This window comes from Canis lupus, chromosome 10 (assembly GCF_048164855.1).
Source record: "Canis lupus baileyi chromosome 10, mCanLup2.hap1, whole genome shotgun sequence".
In the NCBI taxonomy this organism is placed as follows: Eukaryota; Metazoa; Chordata; class Mammalia; order Carnivora; family Canidae; genus Canis; species Canis lupus.
Window position 1 is genome coordinate 56,381,257 of NC_132847.1, and position 24,599 is coordinate 56,405,855.

The 24,599-nt window shown below is 51.3% G+C and overlaps 1 protein-coding gene and 1 long non-coding RNA gene across 2 annotated transcripts; one reads left to right on the forward strand and one right to left on the reverse strand.

Annotated features, from left to right (window-relative positions):
- Positions 1 to 1,816: 1,816 nt before the first annotated feature.
- On the forward strand, positions 1,817 to 9,250 carry LOC140641716 (uncharacterized). Its single transcript, XR_012038312.1, has 3 exons — positions 1,817 to 2,188; positions 3,009 to 3,231; positions 8,310 to 9,250. It is a non-coding gene; the product is annotated as an uncharacterized lncRNA (long non-coding RNA).
- On the reverse strand, positions 6,522 to 24,599 carry IGFBPL1 (insulin like growth factor binding protein like 1). Its single transcript, XM_072842025.1, has 5 exons — positions 24,155 to 24,599; positions 15,352 to 15,461; positions 13,971 to 14,087; positions 11,511 to 11,669; positions 6,522 to 8,828 (listed from the first exon to the last, which is right to left on the reverse strand). The coding sequence occupies exons 1-4, from the start codon at positions 24,597 to 24,599 to the stop codon at positions 11,520 to 11,522; spliced, it is 822 nt and encodes a 273-aa protein (XP_072698126.1). The 3' UTR covers positions 6,522 to 8,828; positions 11,511 to 11,519.

Genomic DNA, 24,599 nt, shown 5'->3' on the forward strand with positions numbered 1-24,599 from the left:
TTTAGAGTTGAGGTAATAGAAGGGACACAAGTAGTCATGTAGTCAACCCCCAGCCAGGTGCAAAAGTTCCCTCCCCAATATTTCTAGTTGCATTTTCGTTTTCCCTTGGCTGGGTGACAAAGTGCAGTCTGAAGGCCCACTGGTTCCTGGTTCCTGGTTCCTGCCTAGAACAAGTCCATTTGGGTCCCCATTTTAGGGTTGCACACTCTCCCCCAGCCCCTACCCAAGCACACTACCCCTCAAGCAGAGCCCTGCATCACAGCCATTCTGACATGCTAGGGGTTTCCAGAATTTTATTTATTTTTATTTTTTAAAGATTTGAGAGAGAGAGAGAGAGAGAGAGAGCATGCATGAGTACTTGTGCATGTGAGGGAGGGGGGGAGGTGGGCAGAGGGAGAGAGAGAAGTAGTCTCCCTCTGGAGCACAGAGCCTGACACCTGTTGATCCCAGGACCCTGAGATCACGACCTGAGCCAAAATCAAGAGTTGGATGGTCAACTGACTGAGGCACCCAGGAGCCCTGGTTTCCAGAATTTTAAACTTCAGAGTTGAGTGTATTTGTTGTTAGTCTTCCAACTTCATTCCCTATCGGAAGGGAGTGAATCCAAGCCAGCCAGACCACGGTCCACAACAATGTCGATCCTCTCTCTCCTTGTCTTCCATCTTTCTAGACCACGTTGCTCATTATACTTCTTGGTTCCCTCGAGTAGACCCAGTCATGGGAATGCGCAGCCCTGGTCATCTCTTTAATGTCCAGTTATCTCACTGAGGCATCGGGATGACTTTGTTCTGTGTCTTTAGGAGTGGGCCCGACCCTGCTTCCTGTGAACTCAGGGTCTGTTCAGGTCCCTAGTCTCCCCTTCCTAGGGCCTCCTTTCTGCACCATTTGTCTAAGCCTGGGGTGACCCTGACTGTCCCCCAAAGCGCACCTTTTATCTTTTTCTCTGGAGGCTGTTGGCACATTTGCGTAGTGAGCAACAGCCTGGGAAGATGGGAGGAAGAAGGAAACAGGGGTTTCCCACCACTAACAAGCAACATCGTCATCTGCTTCTTGGTACTTCCAAACCAAGAGGAACTGTTAGAGGGTGTCCCAGTGTGTGGGGGTTCCTTCTAGGTCCTTCACTTCATCTCTGAAATTCTGAGCTTGACCAGTCAGGTCAGATTCCTAGTCAGCTGAGCCCCAAGGCCCCTCTGTCCTTCTTCGTTGCTGTCACTGCAGGAGGTGTGAGCAGGAGGTTGAACCAGGTTTCATTAAGTACACGATTGCACCTGGTCATAAATGCGACTCTGGGCCAGCACCTATTCCACAAGCTTACACCAAGTGCTTACTCTGTCCAGCACGATCTCTGCCAGTCGTCTTTACGTGCCACCGAAGCCTCACAATCCCATAAAGGAGGCCGTGGGGTGACCCTCTTTTTAGATGAGGAAGTGGAAGCTGAGGGGTTTAGCACGAGGCTCGTTTGGACTCAGGTTCTTCTGTGCATACACTAGGGCCCAGAAAGGGGGCCAAACTGACAGAGCATCTAATCACACCTCAGGAAGCCTCAGGAGCCCAGAGCAGTTCAGCAGCTGCTGAACAAGTGCAAACACCCTACTTCTCTGCTGGATCCACCAGGGCTTCTCTAGATCAGATCCCAGATCCCAGATCCTGGGCCTTTTAAGAAATCTAGTTTGGGTTGGTTCTATTCTGGGTGTGAGGTTGACCTCTGGTGGCCACTCTGTTAGTCAATTTGCTCAGGTTAGTCATTGATTTAAAAAAAAAAAAAAAGGCTCAGGTGCCGGTTCTGGGCAGATTGTGGGAAAAGAGAAAAAGAGAATTGAATGAAACAGTCCCTGCCCTGCAGGAGCTCACAGCCTGGCAGGGAGGCCATTCTTAGAAGAGGAGAAAAGTCTGTGATAAGTAGAAGCACAGAGACCATGAGATCACAGAAAGAAAGGAATAATGCGAAGCCCACACTATATTTATAAGGCACCTCCAATATCTATGATCTCATGTAGTGCTTCTAACTACCTTCAAGGTACTTGTTATTGGCATTCCACTTGCTAAGTAAATGTGGAGGCCCAGAGGTGTTCAGCCAGTGAGTGGAGCCAGGGTTCCAGCTCAGGGCTCCTGACTCTCTCCTGCACCTGGCTCGGCCCAAGGGACAGGCCCAGAGGGAGGGACGTGGGATCTGCTGGAGGAGAAGGAGGTAAGCAAGCAGAGAGAGAGGAAGTGTGTGTGTGTGTGGGGGGGTGTAGGAATGGTGTGAGGAAAGCAGAAACCTGGGAGGAGGCAGATGCTGCATTGTAAAGGGGCTAGAGGCCCTGCAAGGAAGTCTCGGGCTGTCCAGTAATGGGAAGCCAGGAGGGCTTCCCAAGGAAAGTGATAGGATTGTATTTTGGTTTTTAAAGCTGGTTATGCTTCAGTGGGAGGATGGGTTGAGGGGTCGACCTGGAGCTGGTTGCTACGGCCAATGCCAAAGTGATGCTGACCTGAGCCTGGTGTGAGGATGGGCAGTAGATCCTCCACCCCAGAGGTGAGCTATTCCAGGTGCTGGGACACGGCAGGGAACAAAACATGAGTCCTGTGCACTCTCCCTGATGGGGCACGCTGACCACAAGTAAGATAAGTGAAACATTTAGTCCATCGGGTGGATAAGGTTCTTGTGGAGAAAAGTCCTACTGGGAAGGAGAATATGGAACATGGGTGGGGCAGGAGCTGTAGTTTTCAATAAAGTGCTCAGAGATGGTTTTACTGAAGAGATGACAAAGAACTGAAGAGGTATGGAAGTGGCAGGTGCAAAGGGCCTGAGACTGGAGCACCTCTGGGGATTCTGGGAACACAAAGCCAAGGAGCCAGAGTGGAGTAAGAAAGGGCTAGAGATGGAGGTAGAGAGGTAGAGGGTCTGGGGTAGGGGCACATGGAGCTTTGAAGGTCACTGTGCCAATTGGGGCCTTTACTCTGAATGATGAAGGAGCCACCGGAGGGTTGTGAACAGAGCAGTGACATGATCTGACACATTTTAAAAGGATCACTGGAGCTGCCTTGTTGACAGCAAATTGCAGGGATGACAACATAGCTCCATTCTGATGAGAGTGCATGGAGAATGAGAACTCCATAAAGGATGCCAAGGAGAAGCAGCTGAGAAGCCAAGAAGGAAGACCTGAGAGAGCGAAGTCAAGAAGCCTAGGATGGCAGGAGTTTGCAAAAGGAGGGAGCCATAGGCAGAGTCAAGTGGTTCCGAGAAGTCAGGTAAGAGGACTGGGAAGCGTCCCCTGGCTGAAGCCCTGGGTCCCTGGAGACTTGGAAAGGGCAGTTCGTGTGGAAGGGTAGGGACAGAAGCCAGACCACTGTAGGTTGAGAGCACCACTAAATGCCCCTAAGCCCCAAAGGTCTGTACATTGATCCCAGAGTTGGAAGACCTTGGAAGGAAAGCAAGAAGGCACATTATGAGGGCCTCGGAGAGCCTCTGGTCTTCCCACTCACTTAAGCAGAGGGGTGGACCGAGTAACCAGTGCTAGACCACAGGGCTCTGCGGTGCCTGAGTGTGGCCTGGATACAGGTCTCCTGGCCCCCAGCCATGTACTCTTCCCACGTGTCCCAGTGTGACACGAGTGCCACAACAAACAAGCCCCCAAGTCGAGGGGGTCAAAGCAACAACTGTTTATTTCTTGCTTAATCTTGGTTAAGCAATTAACCAATGGTCAATCAGGGTTAATGATTAATCATGGCCAATTGGTTAATTTCTTACACTAATCTAGTGCAGGTGCCTAGTTAATTGGCACTTGTCTTCCACATGGAGATTCAGAAGCACAGGTTCCTTGCAGCTGGTGGCTCCCGTCAACAATGGTTCTTAACCATTTTTATGTCCTATATTCCTTTGGGAAGCTAATGAAAGCTACTAGAAAAAACTGCACCTATGCGCATCCACACAAAATTTTGCACACTTTCAAGGGGCTCATAGACCCCATGAAACCATCTATAGAATCCCTAGGGGTCCACAGACCCAAGTGAAAACCCTTGTGTGGGGCCTCAGAGACCTCCCTGTCAGGTGGTAATGGGGACGAAAGTGTGAAAGAGGTCCACCTACTTCTTTTTTTTTTTAAATTTTAGTTTTTTGAGAAAGAGAGAATGTGTGTGAGCAAAGAAGAGAGAGCAAAGAGGGAGAGAGAGACTCTCAAGTGGACTCCCCATGGAGGGCAGGGCCTGTCTTGGGGCTCGATCTCATGACCCTGAGATCATGGCCTGAGCCCAAATCAAGGGTTGGATGTTTAACTGAGCCACCGAGATGCCCCTCACTTACTGTTTAAAGCCCTGGCTTCCATTCAGTCCGCTGGCCAAAGTGACCTGACCCAACTGAGGTGCTGGGGGAGGCAGGGAGCTGTAGTTACAGGGACCCGCTGGCACCGTGGAGAGGGCCACGACGTGCAGCGGGCAGCTCGCCCTGACACATCGCGCCGTCAGGCGGGTCTGCACGAGGATTACGGTGTTCCTCACATACATAGTTTTAGACTTTAGTCCTTTCATGGACCATTCGCTCACTCCCTTCCAGCCTCGCTCCTGCTCTTCCTTCCTCCTTACTTCTTTGCCCTCTAAAGTCAGCCCAATTTCTGAGAGCCCTGCTGAAGGCCTGGCTCCCCCAGATGCTTTCTCTGGCTGTTTTAATCTGCCATCTCTGGCCCCTTGGGGCTCATAATGCCCACCTTTCATTTAGTGTTGTTCTGTGATGGCTCTTTTTTGTTAGCATATAATGAAAAAGGTCTGATTTTTTTTTAAAGATATTTATTTATTTGAGAGAGAGAGAGAGAGCACAAGCAGGGGGAGAGGCAGAGAGAGGGAGACAAACAGGCTCCCCACTCAGGAGAACTGGACACAGGGCTCAATCCCAAGACCCTGGGACCATGACCTGAGCTGAAGGCAGACGCTCAATTGACTGAGCCACTCTGGCGCCCCTGGGTCTGATGTTTTGGTCCTACTGGACTGTGTCTTCCACAGACCCCCAGCATGTCTGCTCTGTGTTCCTGTGCCCCTGCCACCAGGCACACTGTCCTCAGCCTCTGGACGCAGTCGCGCCTGAACTCAGAGGTAGCCCGGACTCATAAAGTCCACACTCCAGAGGACAGAGGCCAGTCCCACCCTGCCAAGGCTGGGTAACCACGCTCTCCGGTCCTGCCCTGGGTGACAGGCTCCAAGTCTCAAAGTCATTATTCAGCTCCAGACGCCAGGCCACTTTAGCCTCCCTCAATTAATTAAAATATCACATAATAAAAATTCTCTGATTTAATGTTCAGGAGACCCTGGCAAAGGCTGGGAACGAGGAAATTCATTAGAGGGGACTGTTCACTGTCGATTGATTTGCTCGTTCTTATTAAATTTTCCTGTGTCATCCATCCCTGGGGGAGAAGGGAGGGCAATGTTTTTTAAAGACATAGAATTAATTTTACCATAAAATTCGAAGGAAAAAAAATCCATTTTGACTAAAAATCAGGCTTTTTGTATAAGGTGGGAAGTGGGTACATTTGGGATTGAACATTGTCTTTCGAATGATCTCCCTTAAGCCCAGTTATAACTCATTTAGCAATAGGAGACTGAGATTCAGGCTGCCCACCTCCTGCAGCTTCAGGTCCAACCTCCTTGGATGGCAGTGAGGGGTGTGGCTGAAAACCACTGTCCCCCACCTGCCACTACAGCTCCAGGCATCTACCGCAGGTCAACACTCCCCTTCACAAGCTACCCTTCACTTCTCCACCCCTGCTCCTTTCACATGCTCTTGCCCTAGCTCAGAGTTCCCCATACCTACTCCAATCCCCAGCTCAGATGCCTCCTCTTCCAGGAAGTCTTCTCTAACTTCCCTCTGAGCTGATCACAAAGCAGACACTTTGTGCTGCCTGGCAGGACTGTAACCTCATCCCACCCCTCCCCACTTGAGTCTCATCTGAGGGCCCAGTTCCCACCCACCGTTTTTTTTTTTTTTTTTAAACAACAACATTTTATTTATTTATTCGTGAGAAACACACACAGAGACAGAGAGAGAGGCAGAGACCTAGGCAGTGGGAGAAGCAGGCTCCATGCCGGGAGCCCGATGTGGGACTCGATCCCAGGACTCCGGTATCACTCTCTGAGCCAAAGGCAGACGCTCAACCACTGAGCCACCCAGGCGTCCCGCCACCCATCTTCATATTGCCAGTGTCTGCATCCTTCTGGCCTCTTGAAAACACCACCCTGTGTGCAAGTGGGAGATGAAAGAGGGCACAGGTCTCTGAGTGACTGAAATACTAGGATGAGTATCCAGTGGGAGATACAAGTTCTGAGGGAGTTAGAAGGATCAGGTCGGCAGGAGGCAATTAGCACTAGTTAAACACTGTGAGCAAGGCTTCCAGGTGGGGCTGTGACCAGAGCCCAGGTGTGAGGGGAGAGGAGGATTCGGATCAAAGCTGATGTGGGCAAGAAAAGGGCAAGGGGTGTCAGGGGCGTTGGAGACGTATCTGAGGGACCTGCTCCCACCCACAGTAGTATTCTAAGAACAGAGAGACCACCAAGACTGTCCTTAAAAACATTTATTTTCAGGTGCAGGGGTCATGTGACATCATACCATTTATAAAAACAGAGCAGAAGACACAGGCTCTGGGGGCATCATGTTTCTGAAGGGCAACAGCCATAGGACAGTCCTCTCGGCCTTGGGGACGGAGGGGGGAATGTCTCTGGACTCTCCTAGTTGAAAAGTCATTAGGTTGGAACCATCCTGTTAATCTGTCTTTTTGGTTTTGGTGAAAATTTCAGAGAGTGCTAGATGATCACTATTATTTTGCACATCATTACAACATTCACCCAGCCTCCTGCGGTTTTGATGTTTAGCTCTGCCAACCAAGCGTTCCGTCTGCCCCCCTGCTCTTGGCATCTAGACCCAGCTATCCAACTGTGACTGGGCAAATGGGAGGGGAGTCAAGCGATCTCACTGAATGCATTTATCAGCAGATGTGCGATTGTTCTAGTACCTTCTCCAGGGCCAAAGCATCCGTACTTCTCCTGACAGTTTCGCTAAGTGCCTTACCAATTCTTCTCACTATTCAAATCACAGAAGACTTAGCTGCAGACCTTGGATAAGAAACCCCCAAGGTGGGGTGGGGAGAGAGGAGGGGGTGCAGAGTAGGGGGGATGTGAGCGGGTTCCCCTGCAGCCCCGACCTCCAACAGACATGCACAGCTTCCAGTTAATCTGTTTCAGCTCTGATCTTATTCAAAGAAAGGGGTTCTGATGTTTTAAAGTTTGCAAACCACCCATCTAGTGTCATTTCCTTCTTATTGAAATGAGGAAACCCGGGTCCAGAAGGTGAAGGGGACTTGCTTGCAGTTGGGCAGCAAGCCAGGGATGAATTCCCAAATGGACCTCATGTTTCTGGATTCCCAGGCCATGCTCCTGCCATGTAGTACATCAGGGTGATGCCACCCCAGTGTTTCAGAGATGGAATGGCCAGGCTCAAAGGCAAAAAACTTAATTCCAATTCCAAAAAGGATTCCAGAATGTAATGCCCAGCGGGAGTGGCATGGGAGTGTGCTATAAAAGCTGAGCGGGACGGTGCTAAGAATCCCTGGAACCCCCAGAACCTTCCATTATGTAGCTATGAGAAGCAGCACCATGGCAGGGGAGGGGGCCCAGGAGGGCCAAGTGCCCAGAGTTCTGGTCCTTCTCTGAGGCCTTCAGTCCTTAGGTCGGTACCTCCCTCTCTGAGCCTGGTTCCTCCATCTGCAAAGAGGGGGCGGGGGCCCTGCCTGCCGTCCTGGAGATGGAGGGACCACAGACAGAGAAGCGCTCAGGAGCTTGAAGGACTAGACACAAGGGAGATCCCAGTCCTGACTTAAAAAAATTTTGATCACCTAAGGGATCTATTTTTTCACCCACATATTAAATACTCTTCCCATTAAAAAAAGAAAGAAAAGAAAGGAAAAGAAAATAAAGGAAAAGTAAGAAAGCAAGCCAGCCCGCCTTATTCCTAGGTAAGGTGAAAACATCTCCAAGTAAAATTATTTTGTTACACTATAATCCCAGAGAAAGAAGCATCTGACCCTGTTTCCTCCATTTGATGTCCAGAAGCCACTGCCACCTGGTTAGAAAGTGCTGGGCTTGTTGACAAGGGGACATCTTGGTCCCCAAACATCCAGCCAAGGGGCTCCCGAGTTAGGGAACGTGTCCTACCCAGGGCTCCATCTCTTTAAGGCGGGAAATGGCAGGAAAGGGAGCGCCGAGGCCAGCTCCACAGCCTTGCAGCTGTTTTTTGAGGGACTGCCACATAAAAGGAATGCTAAGACTCTGCCTCTTGTATTTTTCCACAGGACCATTTCACTAGAATGACACGGCTCGAAGGGACCCAGGAACATTTAGTCCAAACACCAGGTTCCCAGGTGAAGAAGAAAAGGCCCAGAGAGGGGAAGGGCCTGTCCAGGCCACACAGCATGTCAGAGAAAGGCAGAGGACAGTACCCTACCCCCTCCTCCTACAACTCACGCTAATCAGTCACGGACAAATGAAGTAAAGACTCATGGATGACACAGGCCTGGTCCCAGCCCTTTAGAATTACGAATACACCACCAGGTGACCTTCCCTGGGAGGGATTAATTACAAAAGAATTCTCACAGAGCAATTCATTTCAAAAGTATAAAAAAGCCACATGCAGTCTGGTTTCCCAATGCCTGTCCTGCTAAAAACTACATCTGCATACGAATCTAGTTGGCATCTAGTTTGTAAAAACATATAAAAGGGGTCATCTACAAACACAGGTTTCTCCAAATCTTCACAAAGAAAACGATCCATGACGACTTTTCCAATATCCTGTCATCAATGTTTCTAAGACCCTGGAAGGAAAGAGAGAAAAGCATGAGATGAAAGAAGCTGCTTTGTCATAATCAACTACGTGGTAAATGGAAGTGGGGGAAATGATCCTGAACTCTAAATCATCCTGGCAAGGGGTAGTGCTGGTGAGGACCAGAGGGGCACTGGGGGCATGCAAAAGTGCACGTGGACCACTGGGTGGACATTGCAGGGAGGCAGGATCCAGCTGAACACAAGGAAGAACTTTCAACTACTGGAAAATCCAAAGATGGATGTCAGTGGTAGTGAGCTCCAGATTACTGGAGGTATGTAAGCAAGAGCTGGCCAGTACTGCATGTTGCAGGGGAAAATGAAGAACTGCGTGGCGATGGTCTTAAAGTTTCATGGTGCTTTGTAGCTCCCTTTTGAAAACTCATCTGTAATAGACTACATTCATAGCCTGGTACCATGGTGTGTGTGTGTTTTTGAAAAATATATACATTAAAAATTGTATATATATTTAAAACATGAAATATATAGAGAGGCACACACACAGATGTACACACATATATATGCATACGAGTCCTGACATGCGACATAATAACATATAACAACAGGCATCCATAGAAAACAAAGATCCATCTCCTGCCTGAATTCCTACTTGACGATTTCCCACCTTCTATTTCCCTCCCGTTTCCAGCAGCTCTAACTACTTCATCCACCACCACTTCCTTGATGCCACTCACCCCTGCTCTCCCGGGTTCTTTTTTTTTTTTTAAAGATTTTACTTATTTATGAGAGACAGAGAGAGAGAGAGAGAGGCAGAGACATGGGCAGAGGGAGAAGCAGGCTCCATGCAGGGAGCCCGATGCGGGACTCGATCGTGGGTCTCCAGGATTATACCCTGGGCCGAAGGCAGGCGTTAAACCACTGACCCACCCAGGGATCCCCTTGTGATTTTGTTCTACCTGGTTCTAAGCCGATTCTCTCGCCTCAAACTCGTGCACGCCCCTCGCTTCCTTAACACTGCACTTCTTGTATCTTAGTGACATTCACTGTTTTGCTTTTCTGTGCAACCCTGCAGACCCGATGTACTGCCTGTGCACAGAAGGTACAACCCGACAGTGGCTAAATATGAAAGAATATGGATGACAAGCACAGCAAAGTCCTGCGTGCCTGGCCCCGGGGCTCCTGTTGACAGGAGCAGGGTCCTCTACCCCACCGATGCTGGGCGTGGCTGGACGTAAGCAGACGTGACATATGCCACATCCGAGCAGAATCTCTATTTATTTATTTTTTAATTTTATATTTATTCATGAGAGACAGAGACAGAGAGAGAGAGAGAGAGAGAGAGAGGCAGAGACACAGGCAGAGGGAGAAGCAGGCTCCTTGCAGGGAGCCCGACGTGGGACTCGATCCCGGGTCTCCAGGATCGCGCCCTGGGTTGGAGGCGGTGCTAAACCGCTGAGCCACCCAGGCTGCCCTGAGCAGAATCTTTAAATGAGATTGTGTACCTGGGGCAGCCCAGGTGGCTCAGGGGTTTAGTGCTACCTTCAGCCCAGGGTGTGATCCTGGAGACCCGGGATCGAGTCCCACATCGGGCTCCCTGCATGGAGCCTGCTTCTCCCTCTGCCTGTATCTCTGCCTCTCTCTCTCTCTCTCTGTGTGTGTGTCTCTCATGAATAAATAAAATAAAATCTTTAAAAAAAAAAAAAAAAAGAGATTGTGTACCTGGCTCAGTGTCTCGCACACTCCCTCCGCCACAAGAATGGACATAGTCCACGCTGGGGCTGCTCCTCCCGCTGGGTGCCAGGATGACAAGACACATGGCGCAGAGCCACAGCCAGCCGAGTGGCAGCCATGACAAGGAACGTGAGCAAGACATACACGTTGGTGGCTGTGCACCAGCGGGCTCTGGGGTTGTTATGCAGCAAAAGCCGGCTAATTAAGGGGCTGATTTCCTAGGTTCATGGCCCACCTGTCGGCAGGGGACAGACAGATGCAACCCCAGCTCTCACCCGGGGGGGCAATAAGGACTGAGAGCCCTGGGGCCAGGGGAGATGCAGATTCTCCCGGACGCGCTACTGAGCACGTACGGTTTTGAGGACAGCAGGTACAGCCTGGAGACAGCAGAGCTGCCCGCCAGCAAGAACCTGGGGACAGACAAATGACGCTCAGACTGTCTCTGCTGTGGGCACATCGTCACACTGCTCTCTGTGCAGGACTTGAAGGAAATATTCTCTTCTGCTTCAGAAACAGGAAAAAAAAAACCCAACCCTGGTCTTCCCCACCTATGGACACCCACAGAGTTCACAGCTCTTGAGTTTGCACACTGTGTGAGAAGCCCAGAGTGGTACATGTGTTGAACTAGAGTCTATCTGCTAATTGCAATATGTTCCTACTTCCGTTTGGTATTCCTCTGGTTTCCTTGATTTATGTATTTTTTCCTCTTTGTTATTAGACATCTTATTTTATAGAAGAGTTTATTATTTTTAAAAAGCGTATTCATGAGAGACACACAGAGAGAGGCAGAGACACAGATAGAGGGAGAAGCAGGCTCCCTGCAGGAGCCCGATGCGGAACTTGATCCCAGGACTCAGGGGTCACGCTCTGAGCTGAAGGCGGATGCTCAACCCCTGAGCCACCCAGGTGCCTCGTTGCTGTATGCCACCTCGATCTCTTGTGACACAGGTGTATAAATACCAGAAATGACTTAGACCACGTACATTACTCCATCACATGCGGTCGTCTGGAGCTGGGAGGCGGGGCGCGTTGTATTTACTCAGATCTATAACTGTCACCGTGCCCTGGGACTGGGCCTCCCCAGCCGCGTTGGCTGAATGGCACAGGTACACACCCTCGTCTTCCTTTCTCAGTGGGTTGATCTAGAAACAAAACAGGGAAGTTTCTGTAGTTACATATGGCTTATTTAGTTCCTAATGATATGTCTGAACACTGATTTTTCAAAATCAGCTAGAGCTCGTTATTCCTCTTCTTGGCTTGGGTAACCCTAACCCTAACCCTAAAGAGTTAAATTTTATTCTCTGTACCTTCTCTCTTGGGGCTCTCATTTTAATGGTTCCTTTGCATTCCCACCATTAACTGTGGGCTACCCGGCCCTTTTATTGAAGGTGATAGGTATACATCACAAGGAAAATATTGCAAGTTAAAAGAAAACTCTACTGACCAAAGAATGACTCGTAAGTGCTTTCAGTGGAGACAGCCTTACAAAATAACACGAGGGATAACATTTTCCTCTACCCTTTCATGTGATAAACAGGAATGTGCTTGATTTGAAAAAGCCATGGACCCGATGGCAGTCTAAGTGTCTGGGCCGGGTGGAGGAGTCACCAAACCTTGCAGAGATGGGAGTGAAATGAGGTGGACACTGTCCGGGAGCAGCCTGTCCTCGAGCCCCGGAAGAGCAGGCCCACACCGGCTCTCTACTCTCTTGCTTTCTCTTGGTAGAAACACCTCTGTCCACCACGGGTCACTCTGCAGACTGGGCAGGTGTTACGCACAGCACTTCGTTTTGAACTCACGCCTATCGTGGGGGAAGGGGGGGCATCATCATCCTGATATTGCAGGAGACTGGCAGGTAAGTCACAGACTACTGGGTCACAGGGCCCCTGGATCGTGTGTAGTCCAAAGCCCTCCTCGTACAATTGTGAACCTGAAGCTCAAGGGTAGAGTGACTAGCCCTACACGCATCCCTGTCCCGTCACTCCCTCACTCTTTCAAATACAGTGTGTTCCTGTGACTTAGCGAAACTGCTTGCAAGTGGCACAGGAGAGCCCGGCGGGGGTGGGCGTGGGGCACCAGTGTGCTGACTTCCCTCTTTATCAGCCACATGGTCTTGGGCGAGTGTTATTAGCCTCCTGTGGCTGCTGTAACTAATCACCACATACTTCATGGCTTAAAACAACACAAATTTATTATATTTAGTTGTTTTTTTAAAAAAATCTTATTACAGATTTTATTTGTTTTTTTTAAAAGATTTTATTCATTTATTAGAGAGAGCACACATAAGCGGTGGGGAGGGGAGAGGGAGAGGCAGATTCCCCGCTAAGCAGGACCTTGGGATCGTGACCTGAGCCAAAGGCAGATGCTCAACCCTCTGAACAACCCAGGCGCCCCTCAAGATTTTATTTTTAAGCAATCTCTTTGCTCAATGTGAGGCTTGAGCTCGCAACCCCAAGAGATGGAGAGTCACACACTCCACCAATTGAGCCAGCCAGGCGCTCCTATATTTAGTTCTTGAGGATAGAAGGTATCACCAGAGCTGCCTTCTTCCAAGGAGTTCTAGGGGAAAATCCATTTCTTGCCTTTCCCATCCTAGAGGTTGCCGGCATTCCTTGGCTTATGGCTCTCCTCTTCCATCTCTGAAGCAGGAGATGGTGGCTCACATCTCCCCTATGCTGGCATCACTCTGGCTCCTTCCCTCCTGCCTCCCTCTTCAGCATTTATTTTTATTATTATTATTTTTTACAATTTTATTTATTTATTCATGAGAGACACACAGAGGCAGAGACATAGGCAGAGGGAGAAGCAGCCTCCATGCTGGGAGCCTGATGTGGGACTCGATCCCAGCATTCTGGGATCACGCTCTAAGCCAAAGGCAGACGTTCAACCACTGAGCTGCCCAGGCATCCCCCTCTTCAGCATTTAAAGGGCTCTTGTGATTATACTGGGCCCACCCAGATCATCCAGGATAACTCCCTTATTAAAGTTGGGTTATGAACACCCTTAATTCCATCTGCAACCTTAAGCCCCTCTTGCATATAACAGATCCTCAGATTCTGGGGACTGGGACGTGGACAGCTTTCCGGGGCCATAATTCTGAATACCACTGAAGGTCACTTATGTTCTCAGGGGTTAAACTTCCCTCACAGTTATCGCAAGTTCCAACGAGAAAATAAGAACAGCTCTGAGGGGACGCCTGGGTGGCTCAGCGGTTGACGATCTGCCTTTGGCTCAGGTCATGATCCTGGGGTCCTGGGATCGGGTTCCACAACCGGCTCCCTGCTATCCCTCTGCCTATGTTTCTGTATCTCTCATGAATAAATGAATAAAAATCTTTAAAAAAAAACAGCTTTGAAATGTGTAATGTGCTATAGAAATATAAGCAGTACTTTATAAGGGCCAGTCAATAATAGCCAGTAATCCTAAACAAATGAGATACTCACCAAAATCCAGGCTGTGGCCTCGTGGTCAGAAGGGCCCCCTCGCACCTGCACAGCTATATTGACATGGTCCCCAGGCAGGTCCTCCAGCACCCGGGTACCCTCAGGAGACTGTGTGACCTGCAGAGGACAGAAAAACCACGGGTGGTTTAGAAAAAGCATCCTTACTGTCTGACTCAAAGGCCATATCCTAGCACCTCTTTTTTTTTTTTTTTTTTTTTTTTTTTTTAAGATTTTATTTATTTATTCATGAGAGACACAGAGAGAGAGAGAGAGAGAGAGGCAGAGACACAGGCAGAGGGAGAAGCAGGCTCCATGCAGGGAGCCCGATGTGGGACTTGATCCTGGGACTTCAGGATCATGCCCTGGGCCAAAGGCAGGTGCTAAACCGCTGAGCCACCCAGGGATCCCTTCATTGCTCTCTATAAAAGAGCAATGTTTTAATGTGACCACTAAATCCAACATCATAAGTAAAATCACCTCGCAGAGTGCCTGGTCCATAATTGGTTCTTAGTTTTTAAATCTCTTCTCTTCTTTTTTTTTTTTTTTTTTTCTTTTTTCTTTTTTTTTATTGGTGTTCAATTTACTAACATACAGAATAACACCCAGTGCCCGTCACCCATTCACTCCCACCCCCCGCCCTCCTCCCCTTCTACCACCCCTAGTTCATTTCCCAGAGTTAGCAGTCTTTACGTTCTGTCTCCCTTTCTGATATTTCCCACACATTTCTTCTCCCTTCCCTTATTTTCCCTTTCACTATTATTTATATTCCCCAAATGAATGAGAACATATAATGTTTGACCTCTTATTCCTAGTAAAAATACGTCAGTGGCTTTATAAACCTAAGTGCCTGTGCAGACAGCGCCCCCTGCTGGACAGTAACGACGCCGACACCACCGTTACCCCACAGAAGTGGTTCCGAGTTTCGTGACCCTTCCGGGGCTGTTGAGCTGGGTGCACAAGCTATGCTATGACCCACGCCAGTCTCTCAAAAATTGATCTGCAGGAAGATCTAGTTTTGGAATAGGATTTGGAGAGTCTTTCTAAAACCCAGATCCCGTGAAGTAGGCTCTAACTTCATTCCAGTGCATCTAGGCTAGATAAAAGGCGAACTTTCTGGATAGCTGAGGGGCCGAGGGAGCAAATGGCACAAGGAAAAGCTGGCTACTCCCCCTCTCTGGGGAGAGCTCCGGGGTAAAAGTTCTGAGGCATATACACTTGGAGGTAGAAGAGTGACATGTACGGTATCTTTTTTTAAACCATCCATTCCACAGATTCAGACATACCAGTACACAGATCTCTCTCTCTCTCTCTCTCATACACACACACACACACATGCACACACACACACACACACACACACAGAATTCTTGGACATAAATACCTTCCTCCACGTGATGACAGGGGTGGGCACAGCCCTCACCTCACAGGACAGGTACACCTGTGCCCCGGTGACGTTGTGAACACTCCGGGGTGGAATGATGACCACAGGAGCTGGAGGAAGAAGACAAGGGATGACAAGGGGTCACGACCTTTACCCTGCCCGCAGCCCCACGCAAGGGGAGCGGCAGCAAGGAGCTGCCACCAAGAGCTCGCTCGCAGGCGAATCCCGGTTCCCTCAGACCTGGAGGGCCGCCTCCGTGCTTCCTCGCCCATCGCCTTTGTTCTACCAACAGCAACACAGGGATCTGGAGAGGAAAGGCGACTTCCCAAATCCGCCACCAGAGCTTGGGGCTCGCCACCCCCGTGCCCAGGGCCCCTTCCGGGACCCGGCTGCCATCTGCTCACGGAGGGGCTGCTGTCACCTCACCGACGCCAAGCCTTCTAACAGATGGGCTTCTCTCCTTGCACGTGGAGGGCGGTTCAAAGACTAGGCCGAGGGAACAGCTGCACTCCCGAGCTGAGACCCCCTGCGGGCCCTTCCAGACGCTCGTTTGCATATCACAGACTCCAGACTCCACGGGCCTCCCCTCCCCACAGCCTCCTGGCCTCCTGGGGCAGAGCTCAGGCACCGAAGCCCCTGCACAGGGTCTGAGGACACCCCGAGAGGGGCGACCTCCCGGGACCACCCTACCCAGGCAGTGCCACTCTAGGCTGCCAGAACATTACAGGAAAGGCGGGGGGAGTGCTGGCTGGCTGGGCCCGAGGCCATGGGGTATCCGAGTCGGAAGTACTTAGCTGGCACTCCACACTGCCCTCCTCTCAGTGCCCTCCACGTGCTCTGCTCGCAATGGCGCTAAAAGAATCAAGTCCGGCCACCTCAGCTTCCAGGCCCTGCACCCAGGCCCTCGACGGACCTGCCCGCACTGCCTGCCTCCCCTTTGCTTGGCATGCATGACCCGCCAAGTCCATAGGGGACAGCTCCCCATCCCGCAGGACCTGGAGGGTGTGTGTCTGAGTCCAGGACCAGGGTGTCTGCACCCCTCTGACCTGCTGGATGACAGCCGGCAGGCAGTCCAGGTGCTTCCCCTGGCCTCACCTGGCCTTGACAGCAGCAGGACTCACCCCTGCATCCGGCCCAGCAGCGTCTCGGACAAGATGCAGTGCAGAGGCCCAGTGAGGACAATGCTCCCTGCTAGGGCTGTTGAGCTGATCTTACCCTGGGATGAGTGTGAGAGTAGTGGTTTAAGTTACCAGGACATATAAGTGGGCATCAGGAGCAGGTCTGGTAAACAGAGGACTGGATGAAGAAACACATGGCAAAGAAGGAGCAAACAAACTGCAGGGTTTATGCTCCCGGGGCTTTGCCTTGTGACTCATGTGTTCTCCTGGAGAGGGACGGGGCCCTCGCCTGTCTGGGTGCAGCTGCAATAAAAAAGGAGAGCCAGGGGAGGGAAGAAGGCCGCAGGAGGAGGGGGAGGGCCAGAAGTGAAAGGGCACAGAAATAAGACTGGTCTGGCCCCTGCACACAGACTTGTCAAGCTGATACCAAAAAAAAAAAAAAAAAAACCTCCGGAAAATTGTCTTAGAACCAGAGTTTCAAACCGGAGGGCCCCAACTCCCCCAAGATCCTGTGCCTAACCATCTATGATGTGTTCAGTTTAGCATCCACTTGCATGCCTCCAGTGACAGAGAGCTCACTACCTATAGAGCCAGGCCTTTCCATCATCCTAGGAGAGCCCTGCTGGTAAGAAAGTTTGTCTTCACCTGGAGCTAAAACTCACCTGCTTGTAAATCCCACATGTTGATCGTAGGGCTGCTTCACTGGAGCCCTATAGCTTCCTGGGTGCCCCATGGGCCTCTGTGGAATACAGACACTAACATCCCTACCCCCTCCCCCACTGCTTTCTCCTCCCTCAGCCTCATCAGCCCGCTTCCTCAGTTGTGCCCATTTGATTGCTTTCCAAGCACCATGGCTCTACCCACAACGCTGAGTGCAGCCAAAGTGCCCTTGTTGAACCAAGGTCCTAGGCTTCTAACATTGTCAGAAGCATCTCAGCCACCTGCAAACTGCCACAAAGAACCACAACACCCCTCCTCTCCAGCAGGGGCCCCATCTGCAACATGACAAAGAGAGTCTAATTTATCCGCACCCTCCCACCAACATCCCCTCCCCTGGAGCCCAACACTCCTCAAATAGCTCGCTGGGGGAACAATCAGAACCGTATCTTATTCCAAAGCCCTCAATGGATTCCAAAGGGACACTCAATCAACATGTTTTACTTTCATTCATGTAAAGTCATAAATTTTAAATGAGATTTCATCAATCTCTCTCATGCCTAAACGAATAAACCAGTAAATCACATTTCAACGTTCTCTTGCCTCAAATTTTCCCTCTCCCTCTTTTGAAGACTGTCGTGGAAACAGTGTCTTTGCTACTGATCTTGTGGCAGAAAATATCACTTCCTTGACAAAGGAGTCCCCGGCTTTTGATGATAAAGTAAGGTTCACATTTTTATTTATTTTAAAATTTACATACAGCACATTTAATCCTTGTGAAGTGCAACTCTCGAGTTTTGACAAATGCCTATGGTAGTGTAACCACCACCACAACCAAGATTTAGAAGAGTCCAGTTACTGCAAAAAATTCCCTCATGTTGCTCTTTGTCACGGAATCTGGTTTTAATATTAACCTATCTGATTTTTAATTTAAAATATTTTTATCCATCATAGCTTCTCATAATCAGCCACCACCATCATCATAGTAATAATGGTAATAATGCCACCATCTAACTCAGAGAGCTTGCTGTGTGCTAGGCACTCTAGTCTGCTCCCAGGGATTAACTCATTCCATCTTTGCAGAAATTTCATCAGCTGTGGAGCTAGCTAGGGCTACCCAGGCTTAAATGGTTGGGTGAGACTTTGAGCCCAGGGCTCTGGTTCTGAGCTTTGCCCCACAGAGTCTTGTCCTCTACTTGGATGACACTTCCCTCTACACTACTCCTTTCATCCTTAAACCTACTCTTCTAAGCAGGTGCTTCTATCCCCATTCTACAGATGAGATAAACCAAGGCTCAGCAAGGTGAAGGGCCTGGAGGAACAGGGACTCAAACCCAGGCACCCTGATCCCATCAACTGTCCACTGAGTTTTAAAGTGAAACATATGTGGTCTGTATGGACTCCATTCCAGAATATGAAAGAGCTCCTTAGGGATGCATTGAGGATCCCTAAGACAATCCCCAGGTTCAGTGATTTGCTAGGACGACTTACAGGCCTCAGCAGTTTTACACACGGCTATGATTTGTTACAGCGAAAGGAGACAAAGCAAAGAGCAAAGGGAAAAGGAGCTCATAGGGTCAAGAGGGAAAACCCGGCATGAGCTTCCCAGAGCCTCTCCTGGTGGATCATACAGGACACAACTAATCCCCCAAAAGTGAATGGTGACAGCACGTGTGAAATGCCATCTGCCAGGGAGGCTCCCTAGAGACTCCATGCCCGGGAATTTTGTTGGGGGCAGGTCACCTGGGCACCCTCTGCTTGACCAAAATTCCAGGGCCCCAGAAGAAGAGCAGGCGTGCAGCATAAAGCGGGTTGTTTGTACGGTTTAGGCATCAGTGTGAAAATGGCAGGAACCTTCCTGAAATCCAAGTTCCCGGACACCAGCCATGGTCAACCTGACCAGAGGCCTTTCTAAGGTAAGGATAAGTCCCAGGCCTGCTCTGTTTACTCTCTTCTGCATGGTGGTGGTGGTGGTGGAAGGGGGGAAATCCCTCCAAATCACCCCCAGAGAATAGCTCTTGTGAAGACACTATTAAATGGGTGATATGTCTTTTACACTAGCAGGACATTCCCAATCCTGCTGTCGCCAAGGGCTCATTCGAGTGTGGTGCTGGGGTGCTCCTAACATCATGACTCCTACAGGCAGGATAGACCCAGGTTCAAATCCTGCCTCTGCTACACCTGCAATGCTGTGATGTGGTCTCAATTTCTTCTGTGGTGTCTACTCTCCTTCCTCTCTCCTCTCCTTCCCTCCCCCTAGGCTATTGGGAGGAAGAGCTCCAAGAACCCTTGCAAACCATAAAAGGCAACTGGACGTGGCAGGCTGTGCTGCCCCATGGGGAATCTCTTCCTCAGAAGCGTCTAGCCTGCTCCAGACAGCCTCCTGGCCTCCGGGAGAGCAGGCCTCTAGGTGGGCCCTGCCCAGAGGTTCCAGACCCCACGCCCACAGCCTTCTTTCTGGCCAGCCTGGGGCACAGCCTCTCACCTCGCGATTGCCAGGGCTGCCACACTCCTGGAAGAGCCGGCGCTTTCCTTTCTACCTGCGTTTGACGAAAGTGATGTGGATTTCAGGAGGAAGGATGGTGCCCGGTGGGCCCAGTCTGTGAATGTGCCAGCTTTGTCTCTCTAGCTCTTTCTGGCTAAATACTTGCTTCCTTCTGTCCATGCCAGCAACAGCTCTAGGAAAGCTGGGATGGCACAGATCCACCCATCAGGTAATAGAATAGTCACCCACATGTGCACCCACAGAGGTAGCGCTGGGCATGCATAGAGGGAAACTCAAATGCCCCAGGGTCCCGGTGCCAACCATGGCAGCTTGGGCAAGTCATCAACCATTTCCTCCTTGTCTGCAAATGAAGACAGTCACTGCTACTCGAGTCTGCTCTGGGGTAAAGGGAGAGGATGGATGTGACTGAATTACTAACCATGTGGGTCTATACGAGTGAGAGGGGTCGACAGTATTTTTCTAGTGTGTGGTGATCTGTCCCCCCACACGGTCAACTAGATCTGTCCTTGATGGCTAGAATGAAAGATCTTCCCAAAAGCCTCTGAGGTTCCTTTCAAGTCAATGGTGCCGAGGAAAGAAAGAATATCAAAAGTCGTCCTCCAGGACCCCATCTGCTTGTACAAAGAAGTGCACAACCAAAGAGTTTAATCATCAACGCATTGAACAGCCCTGATAATTTATGCTAATAGTCATGTTAGGATGTGGAAGGAGAAACAGCTTAATCCGGCTCCCCGCAGCCCGTGCCGCACACCCCCTCCCTCGGCATGAAAGGCAGTTGAGCACGAGGCCCCCGTCTTTGTCCCTCTCACAAAGTGGCGCTTGCAGCCTCTCCCGGTTACCTGGTAACACGCGTCTCGCTCAGGCTGCGATTTCTAAGTGGAGCTGGAATGTCAACGGAGGTGGATTTTCTAAGATTCAGGATCTCAAGAGCTCAGTGAAGCTTCAGGGGCCCAGGACCCTGATCCTATCTGATTTAACATTCAGAACTGGCTAGCAACCTGCTGCCCGCAGGATCCCAGTCCCCTCCCCGTGTCAGCAAATGGCCAGGGAGCACGCAGGGAACGACACAGCCTTTTAAAGTAATGACAGCAGCAACGACACCAAGCCTCTTTACAGCTCGGAACAAAACCACTAACTCAGTACAGAACGAAGCTTCATCCCTCAGCCTGGTGCTCAAGGCCGGCAATGCCCCTGCCCCAAACCTCTCTGGGCCTCACCCCCAGCCCCAGGCACACCCCCTCCCCTGTACCTGCCCAGCAGCCAAGGTTTGCACCCACCTAAGGACCTCCCCAGCCCCCTCTCCCCCCAAGAATTTTCTAAAAGTCCTTCAAGGTTCCTCTCAGATATTTTCCCCTCGTGAAGCTATCCCTGAAGAGAGGAGCCAGCAACAAGCCTTGAGGGAAAAGCAGAAGGTGGATCCAGACCCAGAAACTCTCAAGATTCAAGGGTAGCCAGTTTGCAGCCCCATCCTGATCAGGAGGCCAGTAGGCTAGACGTGCCTGGCTCCGTGTGAAGAGAGCCGGGCAAAGCCGGGCTGAGGCCCCACCTCAGCTAGGAGCTAGCCAAGGAGCTCCATGGAACTCCCTTCTGTGTGCCTCCGTTCTCCTTTCTATTAAAGAGGAGTGAGGGCACCTGGGTGGCTCAGTGGTTGAGCATCCGCCTTCGGTTCAGGTCGTGATCCCGGGGTCCTGGGATCGAGTCCCGCATCGGGCTCCCTGCATGGAGCCTGCTTCTCCCTCTGCCTGTGTCTCTGCCTCTCTCTCTCTCTCTGTGTATCTCTCATGAATAAATAAATAAAATCCTTAAAAAAAGAAAAGAGGAGTAAGATCTGGCCCAGGGACTGGTGTTCTGAAAACTGCGTAAGAAGAGATGCAAGAGCGATTTTCAACAGTCAAGAATTCCTCATCTAAGCAACAGGGTGAGTCTTCCTTAAATGTGTTAATCAAAGGATCGCTCTTATTGTTAGGTGTTCAGGGGGAGTTTCAGAGAAACTGAAAAAGGAAAAGGTCAGAATTTAAGCCTGCAAATGGTTTCCAGATGCCCCACAGAGGCATGTGTAAGAACCCTTCCCGCACCTTTCGGAACCTGATAAATATTTACGGGGGTCTCATGGTGCTCGCTTGTAGAACGATAGGTGAGCGCCGAGGAGGGGTGATTTTTATTAACAATATTGAAGCAGAACAGCTGCCACTATGACTCAGCCTGTTTCCCTTCCACCCGGGTCCCTAGGGGCATTGTTAAAAAGTACCCCTGCTGTGTCGTCTGAATAAAGGATGGCTTTAGGGAGGCACACAAGGAGATGCCCCCTTCACTGGCTGGGAAAGAGGTCCCTATCCACACCTTCATGCTTCACCAGGACGCGAAGGCAGGGGCCACAAGCACATTTCGGGACGAAAAGAGATGGAACAAGAGTGCCTGAGTCTGTGGCAGATGACATCGTTGCTGGTGGGGAAGGAGAGCTAAATTCTGGGGAGGCCTGATGCCTGTCACTAACGAGATCATTAAAAGCAGTTTCTGACTTTCCTTCCTTTTAGTCCCTTGAACATCTTTACTCTCGGGGCCTGTGCCCGGGGTGGGCCTCAGAGCCCATAGATCAGAGTGGAGGGGCTGTCACATTTACTTGTCATTTGGTAATTTTCAGTGAATTAGGGGTATGGGGTTTCCATCTGCCATCTGGCCGCACTCTGGTAACCATGGCAACCACCACCTGCCTGACTTAACACTATCAAGTCCTGTCCCGAAAGAGCACTACACAGGGTGTCGGGGTCCCGGATGCCCGTCAGGCTTTACTGGTCATCCTGGCTGTGTCCCCTGCGCCCCCACCCCCACCCCAGGTCTTAGTCTCCTCTGCACAATAGCAGATTTGGTCTATGTGTCTTCAGGGTGGCTCTGTCTTAGGAACAGAATATCACTCCAGGGAGAAATAATCTGAGACCATCAGCACCCGCTAGATTCTGGGGACTTGGTCAGCATTTCTTGTGTCTCCAGCATGTGGAGTGAAAGTGTGGCCTGTCTGGAGACAAAGAGAACTGCCTGTGAATTAACTGCTAAGGAAAGCAGATTGTAAAAAGGAGTGATGGGAGCTAGAAGAAGGAAGGAGGCAGGACTGTTTAAATGCCACGGGGCAGAGACAAAGGTTCAAAGTGGAAGGGACCTCAACAGTGGCTCCACCGGGCTGTCGGGGCCCAGAGAGGGTCAGGGACCAGCCCAAGGTCGCTCAGGGAAACCAGCAGCAACTCGGGAAGCACCTGCCAGCTCTTTCCTCCCTTCTTTTTCCTGGAAGCCCCGGCCAGGAATAGCCAACGGTGACTCTCCTGTGCTCCGGGGCTGCTGCAGCCCCCTCAATGGGCAGCACATTGTTTTTGTGTTTCAGAGATAGGAACCTTCCCGCCCCATCCCCAGCAACCCTCTGGGTCTCCTGTACTTGTGTGCACGTACCTGGAATGCTTAGGGGGTGGGAAATAATACTAAAAATTACCCAGGGCCTGGAAAAGTTGGACCCCCACCCCCAAGGCTTTCCTGTTGGAGCTAAAGTCATTACACTGATTTAGGCATTTAGGTCTAGACTTGGGTCTGGAGGCCCAGGCCAGAACCCCCAACCAGACTCCTTGGAACTTCCTGGCTACCAGCTCACTCACCAACTCTCCACTGCCCCCTCCAGGCAGTGTAGATGGGGGCAGTTCTCCAAAACCTAATGGGCCATCAGGGTGCTTCACTGGGCATCCCTATACTGATGTTTTTCGATCTATTTTTGTTTGAGTTTTAAAAATTCCATATAGAGTTGGGCAACAACGGCACCCATAGATGACTTTACTGGGATGTTAATAAACCTTAAGTTTCTAGGTACCCAGCAATGAATACATTTCCATTCCTTTACCCTTCAAATCATATGAGCCTTGGACCTGCGAAATCCAGATCTGGCCCTGATGGCACCATCATCTTTTCAGAGCTTAGGTCCTCAAAGGTCTTAACTGTCCTGGGTGGGAGATCCCTCAGGTCCTCCTACCAGGGTCCCAACCCTGGGGTTCTGGCCCAGTGATTCCCAAGTCCCCTGTCTGGAGTGCCTCCTCCTCCAGCATCTTCACCTTCCCTCCCTCTTCATTCATCAACCCCACCCTGCGCAGATGGGCCCAGTGCCAGTTCTGGGAACTTCCACCCAGTAGGACACCTCCTCCCCCCACTCCCAGTCAGCTGGAGGCATCCAAGGCAGGCTGCGCTAACTGCAGGCCTTCCGGTAGGCAAGTACCAAAAGGGACAGCAGGCTCACCAAAATTCTGCCCAGCGCAGGGGCTTGTGTCTCCATGGGCCTGGCAAGGAAGGGGGCAGGATGTGGATTCCTGTCCCAAGTCTCCTGGAGCACCTGGCCAGGTAAGAAACACTGCTTCTGAAGGGAAAACCGAGGCTCTACCGATCACGGTGCGTGCAGGGCTCCTCTGTTCCACATTCCGGGGGGGGGGGCGGGGGGGCTGGGGTCCCTATTTCTCCCCCTGCCCCGGCACCGCGGTACGGACGCAGGACTCACCGAATTCGCAGGGGCCGTCGCGCGCCTTGTGCAGGTGGCCGGGGTGCGGGCGGGGCGCGTGCCGGGCGCGCAGGCGCAGCGCGCAGATGCTGGGGTAGGAGCGGCCGTCGGAGCCGCAGACGGCGCCGCGCTGCGCGCACACGCAGAGCCCGGTGCCCTCGGGCGCCGCCCCCGCGGCGCGGCTGGCGCACACCAGGCCGGGGCCGCAGCGCGCGCCCGCCCGCCCTCCGCAGCGCGCGCCCTCGGCGCCCAGGCAGCGCGCGCAGCAGCCGCACTCGTCGCGCGCCGCGATCCCGGGCGCCGGGCAGCTGGCGGGCGCGGGGCAGCGCTCCGGCCGGCACGGGCCGCACGCGGGGAGCCGGCCGGCCGCGCGGAGCCCCAGGCCCCGGGCCAGCGGCGGCAGCAGCAGGAGCAGCAGCGGGCCGAGCGGGGGGCGGCGAGCCAT